The sequence below is a fragment of the Rana temporaria genome, chromosome 2 (genome assembly GCF_905171775.1).
Source record: "Rana temporaria chromosome 2, aRanTem1.1, whole genome shotgun sequence".
NCBI classification, from domain to species: Eukaryota; Metazoa; Chordata; class Amphibia; order Anura; family Ranidae; genus Rana; species Rana temporaria.
The window spans coordinates 493,776,620-493,799,024 of record NC_053490.1 but is presented as its reverse complement, the minus strand read 5'-3'; the positions used below and the strand labels follow the sequence as shown (position 1 = coordinate 493,799,024).

The 22,405-nt window shown below is 45.8% G+C and overlaps 2 protein-coding genes across 2 annotated transcripts; one reads left to right on the top strand and one right to left on the bottom strand.

The window, feature by feature from the left end:
• Positions 1-248: 248 nt before the first annotated feature.
• On the bottom strand, positions 249-8,444 carry RDH14 (retinol dehydrogenase 14). Its single transcript, XM_040338827.1, has 2 exons — positions 8,042-8,444; positions 249-967 (listed from the first exon to the last, which is right to left on the bottom strand). The coding sequence occupies exons 1-2, from the start codon at positions 8,387-8,389 to the stop codon at positions 350-352; spliced, it is 966 nt and encodes a 321-aa protein (XP_040194761.1). The 5' UTR covers positions 8,390-8,444; the 3' UTR covers positions 249-349.
• Positions 8,445-10,629: 2,185 nt separating this feature from the next.
• On the top strand, positions 10,630-16,680 carry ATP5PF (ATP synthase peripheral stalk subunit F6). The gene is made up of 4 exons (XM_040338828.1): positions 10,630-10,737; positions 11,997-12,185; positions 15,272-15,396; positions 16,452-16,680. The coding sequence occupies exons 2-4, from the start codon at positions 12,016-12,018 to the stop codon at positions 16,478-16,480; spliced, it is 324 nt and encodes a 107-aa protein (XP_040194762.1). The 5' UTR covers positions 10,630-10,737; positions 11,997-12,015; the 3' UTR covers positions 16,481-16,680.
• Positions 16,681-22,405: the final 5,725 nt, after the last annotated feature.

Here is a 22,405-nt window from a genome sequence, read left to right as displayed (position 1 = left end):
TTCTTCCTCCATTGCTGTGCCCTACTGGAGTCGTGTAGTTGGGTGGCGGAAGGCTATTTCTGTGCCCTACTGGAGTCGTGTAGTTGGGTGGCGGAAGGCTATTTCTGTGCCCTACTGGAGTCGTGTAGTTGGGTGGCGGAAGGCTATTTCTGGCATTCTTCCTCCATTCCTGTGCCCTACAGGAGTCGTGTAGTTGGGTGGCGGAAGGCCTACTGTGACATAGGTCAGGTCTGCTTTATGGTGAGAACCCCATTCAATAGTAACGTTTATTATTTGGCATATGAACATGTAATTACTCTACTTCATTGCACAATAAACTTGGCGGATGTCAATCATATCCAATTAACTATTACTTGATAAGTCCAACCATAACTTCACTTATATCCCACAGTTTTCTAGCCACCAAGTCATCCGTAGCTTTTGGCAGAAGTTCTTCCTCTTTGCAATTGCCAAAATATTTCCCAGACACGCCCTCTACGTCTGGCGAGGTGGCCAAATACACAGAGGTTTGCGCTCCTTCCTCTGGAGTTTTGAAGAAAGCCCAGGAGACGGCATGAAATACGGGTTTTATCAGAGTGGGGATATTGATGTGTCTTCCTAGATTTGTTCGGACTATTCCGGGGTGAAGAGTATTGACAGTGACTCCGGTGCCCTCCAAACGCCTCGCCAGCTCTCTAGTGTACAAGATGTTGGCCAGCTTGCTGCGGCTGTAGCCAAAGCTTCGGCTGTAGCTCTTCTCGCTGTTCAAATCGTCAAAGTTGATTTCCCCGTATTTATAAAGCTTGGAAGAGACGACCACAATCCTACTTGGGGCCGAGCTTTTCAGAAGGCCAAGAAGCAAATGAGTGAGGAGAAAGTGACCTAGATGGTTGACCCCAAATTGCATTTCAAAGCCATCCTCGGTCTTCATGTAAGGACACTGGAAGATCCCGGCATTGTTGATAAGGACATCAAGACGAGGTTCTTCCTGGAAAATAATAAGAATAAAAACTTAGATACATTTTTCATACATGACAACACAGGGCCAACTTAACCACTTAAGCCCCGGACCAATATGCTGCCTAAAGACCCAAGGAGTTTTTACAGTTCGGGACTGCGTCGCTTTAACAGACAATTGCGCGGTCGTGCGACGTGGCTCCCAAACAAAATTGGCGTCCTTTTTTCCCCACAGATATAGCTTTCTTTTGGTGGTATTTGATCACCTCTGCGGTTTTTATTTTTTGCGCTATAAACAAAAATAGAGCGACAATTTTGAAAAAAATGCAATATTTTTTACTTTTTGCTATAATAAATATCCCCCAAAAACATATATAAAAAAAAAAATTCCTCAGTTTAAGCCGATACGTATTCTTCTACCTATTTTTGGTAAAAAAAAAAAATCGCAATAATCGTTTATCGGTTGGTTTGCGCAAAATTTATAGCGTTTACAAAATAGGGGATAGTTTTATTGCATTTTTTTTTTTTTTTACTACTAATGGCGGCGATCAGCGATTTTTTTCATGACTGCGACATTATGGCGGACACTTCGGACAATTTTGACAAATTTTTGGGACAATTGTCATTTTCACAGCAAAAAATGCATTTAAATTGCATTGTTTATTGTGAAAATGACAGTTGCAGTTTGGGAGTTAACCACAGGGGGCTGTAACATTTAGGGTTCACTTTGTGTGTGTTTACAACAGTAGGGGGGTGTGGCTGTAGGATTGACATCATCGATCGAGTCTCCCTAATAAAAGGGATCACTTGATCGATGCGCCGCCATAGTGAAGCCGTGTTTACATACAGCTCTCCCTGTTCTTCAGCTCGCCGCATGTACCGGGGGGGGGGGGGGGCCCCGATCGGACCCCGACCCACGTCAAGCAGAGGACGTACAGGTACGTTGATGTGCCTGTCCGTGCCATTCTGCTGACGTATATTTACATGAGGAGGTCGGCAAGTGGTTAAGTTACTGTAGTTTCTAAAAACAGAAGTTTGGATCTCCAACCTACTAATAATTTCAACTCATTTTTGGAACTGAAATAATTGTATAATATCCAAATGGCCCAATACTCTACTTTATTCACGGTCGTTAGAGGCTGTCCTGCTTTAACCACTTCAGCCCTGGAGGATTTGGCTGCTCAATCAACGGCCATTTTTTGCGATATGTCACTGCGTCGCTTTAACTGACAATTGCACGGTCGTGCGGTGGCTCTCGACTCTCAAACAAAATTGACGTCCTTTTTTGCCCACAAATGGAGCTTTCTTTTGGTGGCATTTGATCACCTCTGCAGTGTTTTTTTTTTTTGCGCTATAAACAAAAAAAAGGAGCGACAATTTGGAAAAAAAAAGCAATAATTTTTACTTTTCACTTTAAAAAATATCCCCAAAAAAGAGATTATATATATATATATAAAAAAATGTATAAGAATACATATCGGCCTAAACTGACTATATATATATATATGAATAAAATTCTCAGTTTAGGCCGATATGTATTCTTCTACATTTTTTTTTTTTTATTTAAACAAAAATATCGCAATAAGCGCAAAGGTTATAGTGTCTACAAAATAGGGGATCGTTTTATGTCATTTTTTATTATTAACTTTATTTTTTTAATAGTAATGGCGGCGATCTGCGATTTTTATCGTGACTGTGACATTATGGCAGATACATCAGACACTTTTGACACTATTTTGGGACCACTGTCATTTATACAGCGATCAGTGCTATAAAAATGCACTGATTACTGTGTAAATGACAGTGGCAGGGAAGGGGTTAACCACTAGGGGGGGGGGGAGAAAGAAGTTAAGTGTGTCCTAGGGAGTGATTCGAACTGTAAGGGGGCTGGGCTATCTGTGACACGACATTGATCACTGCTCCAGATCACAGGGAGCAGTAGATCACTGTCCTGTCACGAGGCAGAACAGGGAAATGCCTTGTTTACACAGGCATCCCCCTGTTCTGCAGCTCCGTGACACGATTGCGGGACACCGGCAGACATAGAGTCCGCAGGTCCCGCTGGCACGATCACGGAAACCGCGGCAGGGGTGCGTGCCTAACTTAAACTGCGTATCTGTACTGCGTTGGCCCGGGCGTACGTTCGTGAATTCGCGTATCTAGCCGATTTACTTATTTCTAGGCGTAAATCAGCGTACACGCCCTAGCGGCCAGCGTAAATATGCAGTTAAGATCCGACAGCGTAAGAGACTTACGCCGGTCGGATCTAATAGAAATCTATGCGTAACTGATTCTAAGAATCAGGCGCATAGATACGACCGGCCTGACTCAGAGATACAACGGCGTATCTCCTCTGAGAATCTGGCCCATAGTGTCTACAAACTATGGGATATTTTTTATAAATTATTTTTTTTTTTTTTACTAGTAATGGCGGCGATCAGCAACTTATAGCGGGACTGCAACATTGCGGTAGACAAATCGAATACGAAGTAAAACTTTTTACACTTTTTGGGGACCAGCAACACCAATACAGTGATTAGTGCTAAACAATATGCACTGTCACTGAATGACACTGGCTGAGAAGGGGTTAACATCAGGGGCGATCAAAGGGTTAAATGTATCCCTAGGGAGTGCTTGCTAACTGTGTGGGGGAGGTGCTTTAACTGTGGGAAGACAGAGATTTGTGTTCCTGCTTAGCAGAAACACAGGATCTCCATCTTCTCCACTAACAGAACGGCAATCTGCCTTGTTTACATAGGCAGACCTCTGTCGGGAATGATCGGCGGGTACCAGCGGATAGGAGGTCCGCCAGATCTGTTGATTGGCTCCCGCTGTGCCCAATCATAGCAGGAGGGGTTGCCGGCGAGGTGTGTGCGCACTCCAAACTCGGAAGTGCCGAATCACGTAACTGTACGTAATTCTGCGCAGAGAGGCTGCCTTACCTACTGTATATGGTAGGCAAGCGGTTATAATAATTACAGCACCATCATTAATGTATAGAAATAGAAGGGATGATAGAAATTACACAGTGGGGGTTATTTACAAAAGGCAAATCCACTCTGCACTACAAGTGCGAAGTGCAGTCGCTGTAAATCTGAGGGGTAGATCTGAAATGAGGGGAAGCTCTGCTGATTTTATCATCCAATCATGTGCAAGCTAAAATGCTGTTTTTTTTTTCCTTGCATGTCCCCCTCAGATCTACAGCGACTGCACTTCGCATTTGTGGTGCAAAGTGGATTTGCCTTTTGTAAAGAACCCCAGTGTGTGTGTTTAGAAGAGCAAAGTAGTCCGGAGCCGATCAGAAACTAAATCACTGCAGTCCCACTCCGATCATGTGATTGGTTGTAAAGAGGAAGCTGAATATGTACACAGAGCCCTGGATCTCATCTCACTAGAGGACAGTGGCGGCTGGTGCTCAAAATTTTTGGGGGGGGCGCAAACGGAAAAAAAAATTGCAGCCTCACTGTGCCCATCAAACGCAGCCACTGTGCCATCAATTGTCACCACTGTGCCATGCCATCAAACGCAGCCACTGTGCCATCAATTGTCACCACTGTTCCATGCCATCAAACGCAGCCAATGTGCCATCAATTGTCACCACTGTTCCATGCCATCAAACGCAGCCACTGTGCCATCAATTGTCACCACTGTGCCATGCCAAACGCAGCCACTGTGCCATCAATTGTCACCACTGTTCCATGCCATCAAACGCAGCCACTGTGCCATCAATTGTCACCACTGTGCCATGCCAAACGCAGCCACTGTGCCATCAATTGTCACCACTGTTCCATGCCATCAAACGCAGCCACTGTGCCATCAATTGTCACCACTGTGCCATGCCAAACGCAGCCACTGTGCCATCAATTGTCACCACTGTTCCATGCCATCAAACGCAGCCACTGTGCCATCAATTGTCACCACTGTGCCATGCCATCAAACGCAGCCACTGTGCCATCAATTGTCACCACTGTTCCATGCCATCAAACGCAGCCACTGTGCCATCAATTGTCACCACTGTGCCATGCCATCAAACGCAGCCACTGTGCCATCAATTGTCACCACTGTTCCATGCCATCAAACGCAGCCACTGTGCCATCAATTGTCACCACTGTGCCATGCCATCAAACGCAGCCACTGTGCCATCAATTGTCACCACTGTGCCATGCCATCAAATGCAGCAACTGTGCCATCAATTGTCACCACTGTGCCATGCCATCAAACGCAGCCACTGTGCCATCAATTGTCACCACTGTGCCATGCCAAACGCAGCCACTGTGCCATCAATTGTCACCACTGTGCCATGCCATCAAACGCAGCCAATGTGCCATCAATTGTCACCACTGTGCCATGCCATCAAACGCAGCCACTGTGCCATCAATTGTCACCACTGTGCCATGCCATCAAACGCAGCCACTGTGCCATCAATTGTCACCACTGTGCCATGCCAAACGCAGGCACTGTGCCATCAATTGTCACCACTGTGCCATGCCAAACGCAGCCACTGTGCCATCAATTGTCACCACTGTGCCATGCCATCAAATGCAGCCACTGTGCCATCAATTGTCACCACTGTGCCATGCCATCAAATGCAGCCACTGTGCCATCAATTCGCACCACTGTGCCATACCATCAAACACAGCCACTGTGCCCTTTAATTGTCACCGCTGTGCCCTTTAATTGTCGCCACTGTGCCCTGTAAAGTGCCCCTTTCCCCCCCCGCCACTTACCTTTACTGGAGTCAGCCATCCACGTCCCTCGATGTCTTCTACCGCCCCCGATGACTGACAGGTGTCTCAGCCAATCAGGTTACCGGTAGCCAGAATCAGCCAACCTGATTGGCTGAGACGCCTGTCAGTCTTATCCAAGGAGTGCATCCCTAGTGCGTTCCTTGTATAAGCTTCCGGGACCCGAGGGCTGTACTCGGAAAAGCCTATGAGAGCCGTTGTCTCTGATAGGCACTTCCGTACAGCCAACCAGCTGCCGTTATTCAGATGGCCGGACATGAGCGCCGACCATCTGAATAGAACAGCGGCGATAATAAAATAGATTCGTGCAATGCATGAATGTATGTTATTAAACTCAGTGGCGGTGAGAGCCAGAGGGGGCGGCGCTCCAGCGCCCTCTATGGACGAACCGCCACTGCTAGAGGATGTAATATTTGCACACAGAATCTCTGTATAGAACAAGAAATCAGAAGCTGTTAGACTGCAAATTTCATGCGTAGTCCAGAAAAAAACACTTGTCATGCTCGCGGTGTTCTTCATTGCTGATGGCGCCCCAAACGCTGCATGAGGAAATGTGAGGATCTTACTCTTCACTCTAGATACTAGTATTGGTGCCGATACCGAGCATTTGCAGGAGTACTTGTAATGCTCTGATGCTTGACCCGATACCTGGGCAGTCAGGGGTGATCGGTGCGGCGGTGGGGGGAGTTACAAGCACCGATCTTCCTGTACAGCTTTCAGTAGAGCAGCCGACAGCCACTGAAATCTATGCAGGGAGATCGGTGCTTGCAACTCCCCGCACCGATCACCCCTCACTGTCCCCCTCCGTCTTCTGCCATGTCCTCTGGTCCCAGATCTGTCAGGATGGAGAGCAGAGGAAGGAGACGGTAAACATGTAGTTTACCAGCTCCTTCCTTTTCTGAATGCACAGTCAGTGATCACTAACTGTCCATTCATAACTGAGCATTGTATGTAAACTATGTTTCTGAATGGAGAGGAGCCGCTGTCTCCTCTTCATTCATCTTCAGTGCAGCTGAGGCTTCAGAGCAAGAGATTGGGGAATCTGTGTCCCGAGCCCCTTTCCCTGTCTCAAAGGGGAGATGTCAGGGTAAAAAAATAAAAATCATTGTAAAATATATAAATTATATAAAACAATAAAAAAAGTATCAGTACTTGTAGTCGGCCGTAAAAAAAGTGGTATCGGTGCAACCCTAAAAACCTGCACTGATGGGCACTGGTAACCTGTACACTGGTACGGGGGTCCTGTATACACCGGTACCGGGGGGCAGGGTCCTGTATACACCGGTACCGGGGGGCGGGGTCCTGTATACACCGGTACTGGGGGGGCGGGGTCCTGTATACACCGGTACTGGGGGGGGCGTGTCCTGCACACACCGGTACTGGGGGGGGGCGTGTCCTGCACACACTGGTACTGGGGGGGCGGGTTCATGTACACACCGGTACTAGGGGGGGCGGGGTCCTGTACACACCGGTACTAGGGGGGCGGGGTCCTATATACACCGGTACCGGGGTCCTGTACACACCGGTACCAGGGTCCTGTACACACCGGTACCAGGGTCCTGTACACACCGGTACCGGGGGGGGCGGGGTCCTGTATACACCGGTACTGGGGGGGCGGGTCCTGTACACACCGGTACAGGGGCGGGGTCCTATATACACCGGTACCGGGGGGGCGGGTCCTGTACACACCGGTACAGGGGCGGGGTCCTATATACACCGGTACCGGGGTCCTGTACACACCGGTACCGGGGGGGCGGGGTCCTGTACACACCGGTACCGGGGTCCTGTATACACCAGTACTGGGGGGGCAGGGTCCTGTATACACCGGTACTGGGGGGGGCGGGGGCGAGGTCCTGTACACACCGGTATGGGGGGGTCCTATATACACCGGTACCAAGGGGCGGGGTCCTATATACACCGGTACCGGGGGGCGGGGTCCTGTACACACCGGTACCGGGGGGGCGGGGTCCTGTACACACCGGTACCGGGGTCCTGTATACACCAGTACTGGGGGGGGCGGGGTCCTGTATACACCGGTACCGGGGGGGCGGGGTCCTGTACACACCGGTACCGGGGGGGCGGGGTCCTGTACACACCGGTACCGGGGTCCTGTATACACCAGTACTGGGGGGGGCGGGGTCCTGTATACACCGGTACCGGGGGGGCGGGGTCCTGTACACACCGGTACCGGGGGGGCGGGGTCCTGTACACACCGGTACGGGGTCCTGTATACACCGGTACGGGGGGGGCGGGGTCCTGTATACGCCGGTACTGGGGGGGGGCGGGGGCGAGGTCCTGTACACACCGGTATGGGGGGGTCCTATATACACCGGTACCGGGGGTCCCCAGGCTCCTCCTACCTTCAGCACCTCCTGACAGAAGCGTTGGACGGATCGGAGGGAGCTCAGGTCCAGCTCCTTCACTACGACCTCCCCGGTGTTTCCGGTCTCCAGCCGGAGCTCTCGGGCCGCCTCCTCCGCCCTCCCCCGGTCTCTGCAGGCCAGAATCACCCGGGCCTGTCTCCGGAGAAGCTCGGCCGCCGTCGCCTTGCCGATGCCGCAGTTGGCCCCGGTGACGATCACCGTCTTCCCCCGCATCAGGGCGGACGCGGCGGCCCGGACGTTGCTGCTCATCAGGCGGCGAAGTACCAGGATGATCCCGCCGCCCAGAGCCGCCGCCAGCAGCAGCGAGGAGGAGCTGAGCGCCATGTCAGGTGTGGGCAGAGGCCGGGCAACGAAGAGCACTCCCGGGGGACGGGGGCCCGGAGAGGACATAACACCTGCCTGGACCTCATATCCCGGGGGAGTGTAACATGTCACCACTAGGGGTTCATCAGAGCCCTCCTTATTATTGAAAGGACCTTGGGCAAACACTTTCTTGGGTCCCCCTTACCCATAGTGCAATATTGTGCTCCATCCCAAAAAAACACACAAACTCTCAAAAAACTTTAACAATGTGAACATAAAGAACTGGTCCACACTCACTGGTTGCTAGAGGTTACTGCATATCCTTACCATTTACTGATTGGTTGCTAGAGGTTACTGCTTATCTTTACTACGCACTGATTGGTTGCTAAAAGTTATTTCACATCCTTACCACTCACTGATTGGTTGCTAGAAGATACTGCACATCCTTACCATTCACTTATTGGTTGCTAGAAGATACTGCACATCCTTACCATTTACTGATTGGTTGCTAGAGGTTACTGCACAAAATTACCGCTCAGCCATTGGTTACCGCTCATCATTATTTCTTACAGATTGGTGGCTAGGGGTTACTGCACATGATTACCACTCACTGATTGGTTGCTAGAGGTTATTGCACATCATTATTGCTCACTGATTGGTTGTTAGGTTACTACACATCATTACGACTCACCATTTGTTGCTATAGGTTACTGCACATCATTCATACTCACTGATTGTTTGCTAGAGGTTACTGCACATCATTACTGTTTACCATTGGTTGCTAGAGGTTACGGCACTTCATTACTGCTCACGGTTGGTTGCTAGCGGTTACTACACGGCATTAAAGCTCAGTGGTTAGTTGCTAGAGGTTACTGAACATCATGACTGTTCACCCATTGGCTGCTAGATGTTACTACACATCATTACAGCTCACTGATTGGTTGCTAGAGGTTACAGCACAGCATTACTGCTCACGATTGGTTGCTCACAGATTACCCCACTATGATTTGCTCCGGTCCTGCCCCTGCTTTATTAATCCCCCCCCCCCCACTGCTTACAGGAGAAGGGTGTAAGAGAAAAACCAACGCACAGCCCGCTCTGTGTGTTTCATTTCTGTACGGCTTACAGGAGAAGGAGGGGCAAGCGGGGAACACAGAGAGCGGCTCTGCCTCACTTCCTGTCACACCTGCTGCGCTGATGACAGACGGAGAAGCGGGCTTTAGCGCATACAGCCCACAGCTATACCTCTCCCCTGTCAGTTTGTTTGCTTGTATCATTGCGGCAGGGAGAGCAAGCGGGGGCGGGCAATCAGCTGTGCCCGCTACACCGGGAAAAATAAATGCAAGCTGCTATGGGCCCTACAACAATGACTGGGCCCAGGGCAGCTGTCCCTTTTGCCCCACGTTAAAGTAAAGTAGTATAACGCTTGCAAGTTTTTCGTTTTCGCCCATGCTGCCGCAGTAAAACTGAGGGAACTGGTTGGCAAGTGGTAAAACGGAAATTGTAAGATCTGGTATTGTACGAGAATTTTTTTCATGCTTGTCCCTTCGGATAATTTCACATGAATTGTAATGATCGGCTCTCATAAGCGGTCTACTAACGATCAGATTAGCGTACGATCGCTTGGAAAGCGGTATTTTTCGTACGATTTTCTCATGGTGTGCTATGTTTAATAAATGGGGATATCATTTGATTCTACTAACTACAGCGCCCTGTTTGTATTTCCTGTGTGCTCCGCCACCCCCCGTCCTCCGCCCCCCCCCCTCAGCCGGCTCCTCTCCTCTCCTTCCGGCGCCGGCTATGGTGGGGAACTGTCAGGAATTGGACACACTGAGCGAGATCGCTCCTGTGATAACTGAGAAGAGTAAACTGTGATTACTCTGCTCAGTTTATGAATGAACAGCCTCTGTCTCCTGACCATTCCTCTTCAGTGCTGAGAAAAGGATTGGGGAATCAGTGTCCTCAGTCCCTTTCTCTCTCTCAAAGGGGAGATTCTTGTTCTGCTCTTTGCTATTCCTGGAACTGCTCCATACATGGGCACTGCTATCGCTGTGTAAGCTCTGTGTAAGTGTCAGTATACTTCTGTGTATTGCCTCTTCACTGGCTATATTTTTTTATTATGAAGTTTTCCCGTTGACTTTTTTATTTTTTTTATGAAGGTTTCCTGATTACTTTATGTATTTATTATGAAGGTTTCCTAATTACTCTCTACACTCCTCAGACATGCCTAGCGGTCACATGACACCGACCAGCTGACAGCACGTCCTATGGGCGGTACTCCGGTTTGCGTGCCCTGCGTCTGACGTCATCAGCGTGCTGCAGGAGGCGATAGGACAGCAAGGTGACCGATCTTCTGCGTCTCGGGAGAGGTGAGCGGAGAATGCAGGCGTGTAGTGTCCCCTCTTATCTGGATTGTCCCGGGTGTACAATGGGAGGCTTATATACGGATTTATTCTGTGTCATTAGACACTGACTTCATATTACACGGAGCTGCTCCTAGTTCTGTGTGAGGAGGGCGAAGGGGCGACACTGCTGGGCTTATATCTCCTTTATTATATAGTGTGTAATGTTTTATTTAGTGCGTCACCACCCACCCCCCTTTCCTCCAACTTTTCTCTCTTTTGATAGAGTGTGCCCCCCCATGGACTTCATTCCCTGGTAATTTCACTCCCACGCCCGTTCTGGGCATTACACAACCTTGCAATGCCCCCTATGGGCATGACACCCACCCCTCCTTGTGCCCGCACTGTGCGTGACACCCACCCCTCCTTGTGCCCGCACTGTGCGTGACGCCCACCCCTCCTTGTGCCCGCACTGTGCGTGACGCCCACCCCTCCTTGTGCCCGCACTGTGTGTGACGCCCACCCCTCCTTGTGCCCGCACTGTGCGTGACGCCCACCCCTCCTTGTGCCCGCACTGTGCGTGACGCCCACCCCTCCTTGTGCCCGCACTGTGCGTGACGCCCACCCCTCCTTGTGCCCGCACTGTGCGTGACGCCCACCCCTCCTTGTGCCCGCACTGTGCGTGACGCCCACCCCTCCTTGTGCCCGCACTGTGCGTGACGCCCACCCCTCCTTGTGCCCGCACTGTGCGTGACGCCCACCCCTCCTTGTGCCCGCACTGTGCGTGACGCCCACCCCTCCTTGTGCCCGCTCTGGGCGTGACGCCCACCCCTCCTTGTGCCCACTCTGGACGTGACGCCCACCCCTCCTTGTGCCCACTCTGGACGTGACACCCTTATGTTCCCTCTTACCATGAATTCTCTGCTCTCTCATGCCCCCCCCCCATTCTTTCTCTTAAATTTTTGCCCCCTCCTCCCCAGATTCCTCCATAAAAAGTACCTGTCACTACTTATCATTTTTTTTTTTTTTTTTTTTTTTAAAAGGACAGTGTAAAAGTAAAAAAAACTTTAAATCTACAGAATAGCGGCACCGGGTAATTGCCTGAAACGCAGACGAAAAATCGGTGTCGGCCCTGAAAAAATGATATTGGTCGACCCCTAATATCTATATCTAGATAGAGATCTATCTATCTATCTATCTATCTATATTACTCTTATGTGTACATCTTGGAGGTCACTTGCTCAGTACAGCTTCTTATATGCAACGCGTTTCTCTTCTGTTTCCAGGTAAAACATCTGTGCAATCATGGTTCTTCAACATCTCTTCCGCCTGTCCTCCGTCTTCCGCTCTACAATCTCTGTTCATCTCCGAAGAAACATCGGACTGACGGCCATAGCTTTCAACAAGGCTAAGGAGCTCGACCCCATTCAGAAACTCTTTGTGGATAAGATCCGGGATTATAGGACAAAGAGCCAGTAAGTGCTGTCCCAGGAATTCACCCATCACTGTAATTACTAATGGTGGTCGTAGTGTTCTCTCCCATCTCCCTTAGTGACAGCCATCTAGGAAAGATACACGCAGTGTCTCCGGCTACCACTGTGATTGTGTGTCACTCAGTCCATTCATTCCTAGTAGCCGGACACAGAGGAGACTTCTTTCTGCAAAGGTTGTGCGGTGTTGGGAAGGGCCACACAGTGAGGCTCGCACAAGTGGGTGAAGATTATTTTGTTAGTTGCCATTTATAAATGGGGGGGTAATTGGAGAAAAAAATCACATAAAAAGTAATCTTTTTAAAATCTTTTTATTTTGCTAAAATCAATTCGTCTTTTTAAGTGTGTGTGTGGTTTTATCTCCTGGTTTTCTTTTAAAATTGTTCAGTCATAAAATTAATAAATGTAACTATTACTTTGCCAATTTTACAAGAATAAGTAATTCCAGGCTATTTACAATTGAATGTCTAATTGTTATATGAATTGCTGTGTTTTTTTTTTTTTTTTTTACAAGACATTATCACCAGTTTAAAGTGGTAGTAAACTCTTTACTACCACTTTTGCCTTCAGGTAAGCCTATAATAAGGCTTACCTGTAGGTATAAAGAATATCTTCTAAACCATTCCCCTCGCAATGTGCCGCTGATTGCAGCGGCGCGTGCGCAGCAGGGATCCTCGGCTAAAGGCCCCGCAACCACCAGACCTCGCAGGGAATGAAGTCTCCCGCGCGCATGATGGGATACTTATTATAGTAAAAAATATTGCCTTTTTTTTTTTTTTTCAAAATTGTCGCTCTATTTTTGTTTATAGTGCTAAAAATTAGAACCGCAGAGGTGATCAAATACCACCAAAAGAAATCTCTATTTGTGGGGAAAAAAAGATGCCAATTTTCTTTGGGAGCCACGTCGCACGCAATTGTCAGTTAAAGCAATGCCGTGCGGAATCGCAAAAAGGGGCCAGGTCCTTAACCTGCATATTGGTCTGGGTCTTAACCGGTTAATGTCGGTTTATCTGTGTGCCTGTACATCCTATACCAGTAATGGCGAACCTTGGCACCCCAGATGTTTTGGAACTACATTTCCCATGATGCTCAACTACACTGCAGAGTGCATGAGCATCATGGGAAATGTAGTTCCAAAACATCTGGGGTGCCAAGGTTGGCCATCACTGTCCTATACGGGATAGGTAGATACACTGACAGGAAGAATCGGTGAACTGCCATGGCGCTCCACAGTGCCGTTTTAGTTCATTGAGAATTACAAGCCGACATCCGCAAGCTCTGTGTATAAATGAGTTGGCCGTGTGGGCGGAGCACGGTATGCCCACGTTGATTTTAAAAACTGACAGCTAATACAGGGAAATTCTCCCCATGCTAATGTTGCATGTTCCACCCTAAAAACGGATGTACCATGTTCCCAAAGGTAACCTTGGACTTTAATCTCTGCCTCGTTGGGAGTTCAGTGCTAGGTTTTCTGTAGAGGGACCCTCGGCCCTGGTTTTACCCATACCTAGGGTTGCTTCAACCAAATGTCACAGATACTCTAAGGTCCGGACTGGAATCGGATCGCAAGGGTGTGCACACCCATGCGATCCGATTCCTGCACCATTTGACAGGTCGCACTGCAAACTGATCTGGGGGTGGCATTAACTATACATTGGCACCCCCGCGGTTTGCAGATCTCAGTGTGAACCAGTGTTCGATTCAGGTGCGATGCAGGAATCTGCACTGAATCGCAGGGTTTCCCAGTGTAAACCGGGACTAAGTGTCCTATGAACTGGCTTTTAAAGTGGTTGTAAACCCTTTACAATCACTTTAACCTGTAGGTGCTTGAAATATTTCCCAGACCTGCACGGTCTAGGAGATATTTGCAAATCGCCGTATGGCGATTTGTTCTGCGAATGCGCCAGAGTTAGGGCACGCTGCGCCCTTTCTAACTCGGGTCATGCTGTGAGTGGAGGCCCCCACACGTGACTCCGGCCACTCAGAGCTGGAGTTTGCGGCCCCTGAAGGAAGAGCGGTGAAGAATGGCCACTCACTACTCGCAAGGAAGACGGGGACATTGCAAGCTTCTCCTGCAGGTAAGTGTCACATAATGGGCTACTATGCGATGCATAGTAGCCCATTATGCTTTACGTTTTCAGGGAAACAAAAAGGAAGTAACACCCATCAGGGTTTACTTCCTCTCTAGTCATTTTACCATCTTGGCTCACACAGGCTTCAGCTTGTAAACACTTGTATGAAGAACAGTGTGTACAACAAGCATTTACAGGCAGTTGCGATAAAGCTTCATTCGCTCTAGTTTGGGGATGTTAACAGACAACTTAGACCAATACCTATCATTGGGGATTTTACTAAAGCTGGAGAGTGCAAAATCTGGTGCATGGTAGTCAATCGGCTTCTAACTTCAGCTTGTTCAATTAGGCTTTAACAAAGCTGGAAGCTGATTTGGTTTTTATGCAGAGCTGCACCAGATTTTGCTCTCTCCAGTTCTAGCAAATGAGCCCAATTGTGGGGACAGTCACATAGTTAGGTTGAAAAAAAGACAGAAGGCCATCTAGTTCAACCAAAAAAAAAAAAAAATCATACAATCCCATATACACAATCCTATACCCACAGTTGTTCCAGAGGAAGGTGATAAACCCCAGAAAAGCATCATCCAATTTTCTCCAGCAGGGAAAAACCATTCCTTCCTGATCCCAAGAGAGAGCCAATCGGATTTTCCCTGGATTAATTTTACCTACAAATGTCAGTACCCAGTTATCTTATGTACATGTAGGAAAGAATCCAGGCCTTTTTAATCTACTGAGCTGGATAGAACCACCTCTGGAGGGAGTCTATTCCACATCCAGCCACTATCAAGCTAATTCAGTAGCAGAGTACAGTGATCTTCATTGTCCAGATTTCACTTTACAGAGAACAGAGCTATGAAAGAGATCGTCTCGCAGATCGCTGTAGGTCACCATATGCTCATTTTTGTTTACCTTATTGTTGATTTTGCCTGGGGATCTAGATTGTAAAGTGTAAAAGTATATACCTTTTGATTTAATCAAATGTGTAATGTTTTGTTAAAGGGCAAGTGGAGGCACAGTTGATGCTGGCCCTGAATATCAGAAGGACCTTACCGAAGACATCAACAAACTACAGAGGTTATATGGTGGAGGAGACCTGGAGAAGTTCCCAGAATTCAGGTTTGAAGGTCAGTAACATATGTGCTGTCATTCATTATATACTGATTTATTGATCCTCTTCTCAATAAGCATCTTCCCTGACGGAGTAATCCTAACCCTGGATTTATCAGTAAAAATGAAATGTAGTAGAACCCCGCACTCTTCATATGTATCTCATTGTCGATCTTTATTTGATTTGCTTTCATGAAACTAATTAATTTTCTGGTGGCTTGAACACTGGATGGGTGTGTTTTTTTTTTTTGTTTTTTTGTTTTTAAATATATATATATATATATATATATATATATATATATATATATATATATATATATATATATATATATATATATATATATATATATATATATATATAAATAATCTCTTAGGATTTCTGATAAATAAGTTTGGCCCATTTCTGATAAAAGGGAGGATTATTTTTTTTTTCTAATTATTTTTATTACAGTGAATGCAGCAGTGATATTTCATGGAATCTTTTTTGCTGAGTAATGTCACTGATCAAACCTCAGGAGATACTATTAATGCTGACCACCTTCTGAGAATGCCTTCCCGCTAGTTATAGTGCGGAGTCATCAGTCTGAAATGGGTACACAGATCAGAAATTGAAGGGATCTTTATCTGTACACTTTAGGTCTGGGGCCCAAAGTATTAAACAAAGTACACAAGGAGAGGCTACAAATGACTCCTGCCATGTTGCTCTGGTGACAGGTCACTTTAATCAGAACCCGTTCTATAAACTGAAATAGCTCCTGGCATTGCAGATCTTTCCATCGCATAGTGCTAAGATGCCTGGCTGTCATTTTGACCACCTGGCTTTAATACTTTGAGCCACTGAGCCAGCATGAAAAAAGGACGTCTGGCTTTTCTTTGACTTTCCTGGTCAAGGTGCTTCTGGGAGGATGAAGCGGAGGTTTCTTATGGCGGCTAGGCATTTTTTTATGTTGGGAATTGTATCTTTTTCTGCAATTCTGGACTGTGTTGGGGATCCTTCAAAGCAGAAATGTGTGGCCAGATTTCATCTACTTGATGTAAGTTTAATTTCCTTTTTTTTGTTTCTTTTATTTAGAACCAAAACTTGAGGAAGTTACGAAGTAAATTTTCCTTTATCCCTGAATGCGGATGTCACCGGCCTCATGTGTTCCTAGTAAAATAATAAACCATTTTGGTGATGACTTTCAGAGTGTGCTTTTTCTGTTTTCTCTGACAGATGTTGGTTCATATATTACTCAAAATGCATCTTTGACTTCGGGAGCACCTAATAAAAAATAAATAAACAGAAATATTAACACCTGTAATTGCAAATACTGTGTCTTCTATAGTTCCTCCCCTGCAGCAGACCGTTCTTGGGCACAATGATCTCTGATGTCAGTGTGGTGGGCAGGCCCCCTGCAGTACTTGGTGGGTTTATTGCACTGCAGAGAAGGGTCCCTGCTCTCTGTGGAAGCCGAGGTCTCGTTGCAAAGGCCATGTATGCAAATTAGGAATGGCTGCATGTCTCACACACTTATCTGAATAGTTGATTTATATTAGTCACCTATTGAATTGTGCACTTTCTATTTTTGTTATTTTTGAAAAAGGCATTGCAGTGCCTGAAGAGGTGTTTTATTTAATTTTTTTAATAGTACAGTAAGGGGGGAAAAAGTATTTGATCCCCTGCTGATTTTGTGCGGTTTCCCACTGAGAAAGAAATGGCCAGTCTAGGGCCGAAACAACTAATCGATTATGAAATTAATCGATTACAATTTTCATAATCGATTAATCAGCCAGTAACATAATGGGGCTAAAAAAAACAAAAAATAACCTTTATAGTACAAAAAAGCAAATCGCTACTGTAAATATTACTTTCACTGTCCCACAGTAAAAAAATTAACCCCTTACAGTAGCGATTATTTGCTCTTTTTGTACTTTATTTTTGTTTTTTTTACCCCATTATGTTACTAAACATCTCAGGCCTGGGGTCACACCTCAGTTTTTTGGTGCTTTTTGCAGAAACACACTACAGTTCATTTACATGCTTTCCTATGGGACACGTTCACATGCATGATTTTTTTCAGCTGCTGAGTATTTGGAAAGGGGCGGCGACTTTTTAACGCAAAACTGTGCTATTTTTTTTTGGTTCAATATACTTCAATGGAGAAGTTGCAGAAAAGCATGTAATGTGTTTTTGCGGCAAATTGTGTTTTGTGATCTGCCCAACAACAAATTGGCCAAAAATTTTTTAAAATGCCATTTTTTTTTTTTAGCCTATTATACGATTAATCTAAACAATAATCGGCCAACTGATCGATTATGAAAATAAAAGTTAGTTGCAGCCCTAGGCCAGTCTATAGATTTTTTTTTTTTTCTTTCCTTTCCAATTTCTTTATTTTTCAACTTTTTATTTATACAGGAAACCAAATCTCATCAACATATACAAAAATAGTCGATAGATCACCATTGTACAAACTAAATATATCATCCTGTTCTTCATTCATATTACAAATAATAAATTGATACATTCAGTTTGTAGGTTTATTTTAACAGTAAGGGTCCTCTCACACTAGCGGACCGTTCGTCCGTTCATTGCAAGTCTGTTTACGGACTTGTAATGAATCCCTATGGGATCGCGTCTGTTACCGGATGGAGCATCCGCTAACGTCCATCGGGATCCGCTTTTGCGAACGGAAGAAACCCTATTTTTCTTCTGTCCGGCGGAAGGGATCGGATGCAGACGGACAGACGGTCTGTCTGCATCCGATCCCCCCATAGGGGAGAGCGGAGCAGAGACAGGGCGGTCTCTGCACTGTGTGCGGGGACCGCCCTATCCACCGACGGCTCAGCGGGGATGACGGATGATCCCCGCTGAGCTTTGGCGGACACACGGAGCGGACACAGAAACGGTCCGCTCCGTGTGAAAGGACCTTTAGAGACAGCTTAACAAAAAATCCAGAAAAGCATTTAAAAAAAAGTTATAAATTAATTTCCATTTTAATGAATGAAATAAGTATTTGACCCCTTTGCAAAACATGACTTAATCCTTGTTGGCAATCGGAGGTCAGCCGTTTCTTACCTGGAGCGGTAACTTTCTTTCTTGTAGTTGGCCACCAGGTTTGCACACATCTCGGGAGGGATTTTTTCCCACTCTCTTTGCAAATTATCTCCAAGTCATGAAGGTTTTGAGGCTGACATTTGGTAACTCGAACCTTCAGCTCCCTCCAATTATTTTCTATGGGATTAAGGTCTGAAGACTGGCTAGGCCACTCCAGGACCTTAATGTGCTTCTTCTTGAGCCACTCCTTTGTTGCCTTCGCTGTGTGTTTTGGGTCATTGTCATGCTGGAAAACCCATCCATGACCCATTTTCAATGCCCTGGCTGAGGGAGGTTCTCTCGCATCATTTGACGGTATATGGCTCCGTCTATCATCCCTTTGATGCAGTGAAGTTGTCCTGTCCTCTTAACTTAAAAACAACCCCAAAACTTAATGTTTCCACCTCCATGTTTGATGGTGGGGATGGTGTTCTTGGGGTCATTGGCAACATTCCTCCTTTTCCAAAAATGGCGAGTTGAGTTGATGCCAAAGAGCTAGACTTTGCTCTCATCTAACCGCTGCACTTTCACCGAGGTTCTCCTCTGAATCATTCAGATGCTCATTAGAAAACTTCAGACGGCCTGTATATGTGCTTTCTTGAGCAGAGAGACCTCCCGGGTTAATGATAGATTTTAACAGTGAGAGACAGAACAAAAATATTCAGAAAAACGCAAATCTAAAATTTTTTAAATTGATTTGCATTTTAATGAGTGAAATAAGTATTTAATCCCCTATCAATTAGCAAGATTTCTGGCTCCCAGGTGTCTTTTATACAGGTAACAAGCTGAGATTTGGAGCACTCCCTTTAAGAGTACTCCTAATCTCAGCTCATTGCCTGTATAGAAGACACCTGAGAGAAACCCAGATGAAAATAACTCTATTGCAAAAACTTTTAAAGCCTTGCTGCCTTTTGGGACTGGGGTTGTCCTCGGCACACTGTAGGAACAGATAATGCACAAGGCCAGTGCGTCCTCTTGCTTTTATCACACAAATCTTATTAACCACTTAGGCCCTGAGGACGTCATGTGACGTCCTCGACTTTGTGCGGTGATAAGCTGCAGGCATCCTTCAGATATCGCCGTCTTCACTTGGCGATTCTGTGCACAGTCAGAAGTCCGGGCGCGACGTTATGACATCACGCCCGAGTACCCGGAAGTAAACAAAGCTGCAATCGTGGCTGTCGGCATGAGATCTGTGAATTTTTTTTCACGATTTCATGCTTGTAAGCCTGGAGGAGAGATGTGGGGTCTTATTGACCCCACATCTCTCCATAAAGAGGACCTGTCACACTGATTCCTATTACAAGGGATGTTTATTATTATTATTATTATTATTATTATTATTATACAGGATTTATATAGCGCCAACAGTTTGCGCAGCGCTTTACATCAGGGAAGACAGTACAGTCACAATACAATCAATACAGGAGGGATCAGAGGGCCCTGCTCGTTAGAGCTTACAATCTAGAAGGGAGGGTCAAGTGGAACAATGGGTAGTTAGCTGTGTTTACATTTTAAAGCGTGACATGTTGGGTAGCTATTTACTCGGGGTAACATCTTTCACATTATACAACAAAAATTGGGCTAACTTAACTGTTTTATTTTTTAACCACTTCATTACTGGGCACTTAAACCCCCATTTTGAATGACAATTGCGCGGTCATACAACACTGTACCCAAATTATATTTTTTTTCATTTTTTTCCCCACAAATAGAGCTTTCTTTTGGTGGTATTTGATCATCTCTGCGATTTTTTTATTTTTTTTTATTTTTTTTTGCGCTATAAACAAAAAATTACAGAGCATTTTGGGATAAAATTTTTTACTTTTTGTTATAATATCCCATTTTTTAAAAAATTAATTAATACAATTTCCCTCGGTTTAGGCCGATACGTATTCTTCTACATATTTTTGTTAAAGTCGCAATAAGCGTGTATAGATTGGTTTGCGCAAAATTATAGCGCCTACAAAATTGGGGATAGATTTATGATTTTTTTTTTTTTTTTTTTGTCAGGCTTGCGATATTGCGGCGGACGTATCGGACACTTTTGACAAAAATTTGGGACCATTCACGTTTATACAGCGATCAGTGCTCTAAAAATGCACTAATTACTGTATAAATGTGACTGGCAGGGAAGGGGTTAACACTAGGGGGTGAGGAAGGGGTTAAATGTGTATCCTGGGTGTGTTCTAACTGTGTGGGGGGAGGGGACTGACTGGGGGAGGTGACCGATGCTGTGTCCCTATGTACAAGGGACACAGATCGGTCTCCTCTCTCCCTAACAGGACATGGAGCTCCACGTCCCTGCTGTCACCGCCGATCGCGGGTACCTGGCGGACATCGCGGCTGCCAGGCACGCGCATCGGCTTCCCAGCGATGCGCTGGCCACAGTGTTTCCCCGCTGCGTGCCCCCAGTGGCGCGCACGGGGAATGTAAACAGGACATCCACCCGGCACTTGAGAGCCGCGCTGTGGACGTCTTTCGTCTATAGCGTGGATCTCAAGTGGTTAATTCATGAAACCGTATTTTTTTTCCCCAAAAAAGGCGTTTGAAAAATTATTGCCCAAATACCGTGCAAGGAAAAAAAGTTGCAATGACTGCCATTTTATTCCCTAGGGTGTCTTCAAAAAATATATATATATATATATATATATATATATATATATATATATATATATATAATGTTTGGGGGTTCTGATTTATTTTCTAGCAAAACAATTGTGATTTTTACATGAAGGAGAGAAGTGCCAAAATAGGCCCGGTGGACAAGTGGTTAAAAAAAGTCTGTTACTGATCAAAATTTTTGTGTTTGATTAATCGTTTTTTTTTTTTTTAGTCGATTAATCGACTAATTTTGATTAATTATAACACACATACAGATCCAACTACTTTTAGCTGATCTCCTTGCAGGCTGATTTCCAGTGCAGCTACCAACCACTGGAAAAATGGATAGCAGGATACAAAAAACACACAAAGGCAGCGCTCGATGGAAATAGCATTAAAACTTTTATAGTCTTCAAGTAGGCAACCAAAATAAATATTGCACTGGAGATAAAATTGATGTAGCTACATAAACTGTAAAAATGGTGCAAGTAATACCAAGCGGTACCAAAAGCAGTCATAAAAACATGTAGCTAAGTGTGATACTGGTATAAAAATGTGTACAACGATGCCACTGCTGAATCCAGATGAGGAGGGGTTAACATCAGTCCGTCGGCATGTAGATGTCCCGAGAAGGGAACTATCACAACTCCCAGTGGATGGCTGTAGAATTCCAGGTTGATAGAGTGAAGTGTAACAGCCCTTGCATGTGGCAGATAGTAAGGTCCCGCTGGCATGCAGATATGAAGGCACAGCAAAGGAGCCCTTCAGATGGACACGGCAAGCCCCGCCGGTGTCCGTGATGTCACCGGATCTCCGACAGAACTCCCTGAAGGCCCAGAAGCCGGCGGAGAGGTGAGTGGCAAACAAAAGAATTTTAATCGATCAATAAAATTAAAGATTAATCGATTAATTAAAAGTTAATTTGCACAGCCCTAGGTTAAAATAAAATAGATACTCACAAACATAGTGTAGAAGCTAATCTGACAACTCTACTTGGTATCACTCTCTGGTCACTCGAGCATAGGGGGGACCTCACGCGTTTTGAAGGCATGTCTTTCATCAGAGCCAAACGGCAAATATTTTTTTTAGGCATTTAAATACTTCTATTACCACCACTGATATGCCACTTTTTCTAGGTAAATATTTTTTTTTGCAGTTGCTATTGACATGAAATGTTCACCACAATAACAACCCATGCAATCCATACATACAAAGAAACCAAAACAAATAAGATCATATGTGTAATAAAATGTAATGAAAAAGGTATTGAACAAGCTAACTGAAATGTATTTAATACTTGGTACAAAATCCTTTGTTCTTAATGACAGCTTCAAGAGGCCACCTGTATG

Bases quoted from the DNA above. Each gene is read 5' to 3' on its own strand.
- RDH14 (XM_040338827.1), bottom strand. From the start codon at position 8,389: ATGGCGCTCAGCTCCTCCTCGCTGCTGCTGGCGGCGGCTCTGGGCGGC. The intron at 968-8,041 runs GTAGGAGGAGCC...ATTATTTTCCAG, and splicing joins TCTGTCAGGAGGTGCTGAAG to GAAGAACCTCGTCTTGATGT.
- ATP5PF (XM_040338828.1), top strand. From the start codon at position 12,016: ATGGTTCTTCAACATCTCTTCCGCCTGTCCTCCGTCTTCCGCTCTACA. The intron at 12,186-15,271 runs GTAAGTGCTGTC...GTTTTGTTAAAG, and splicing joins GATTATAGGACAAAGAGCCA to GGCAAGTGGAGGCACAGTTG. The intron at 15,397-16,451 runs GTCAGTAACATA...TCTTTTATTTAG, and splicing joins CCCAGAATTCAGGTTTGAAG to AACCAAAACTTGAGGAAGTT.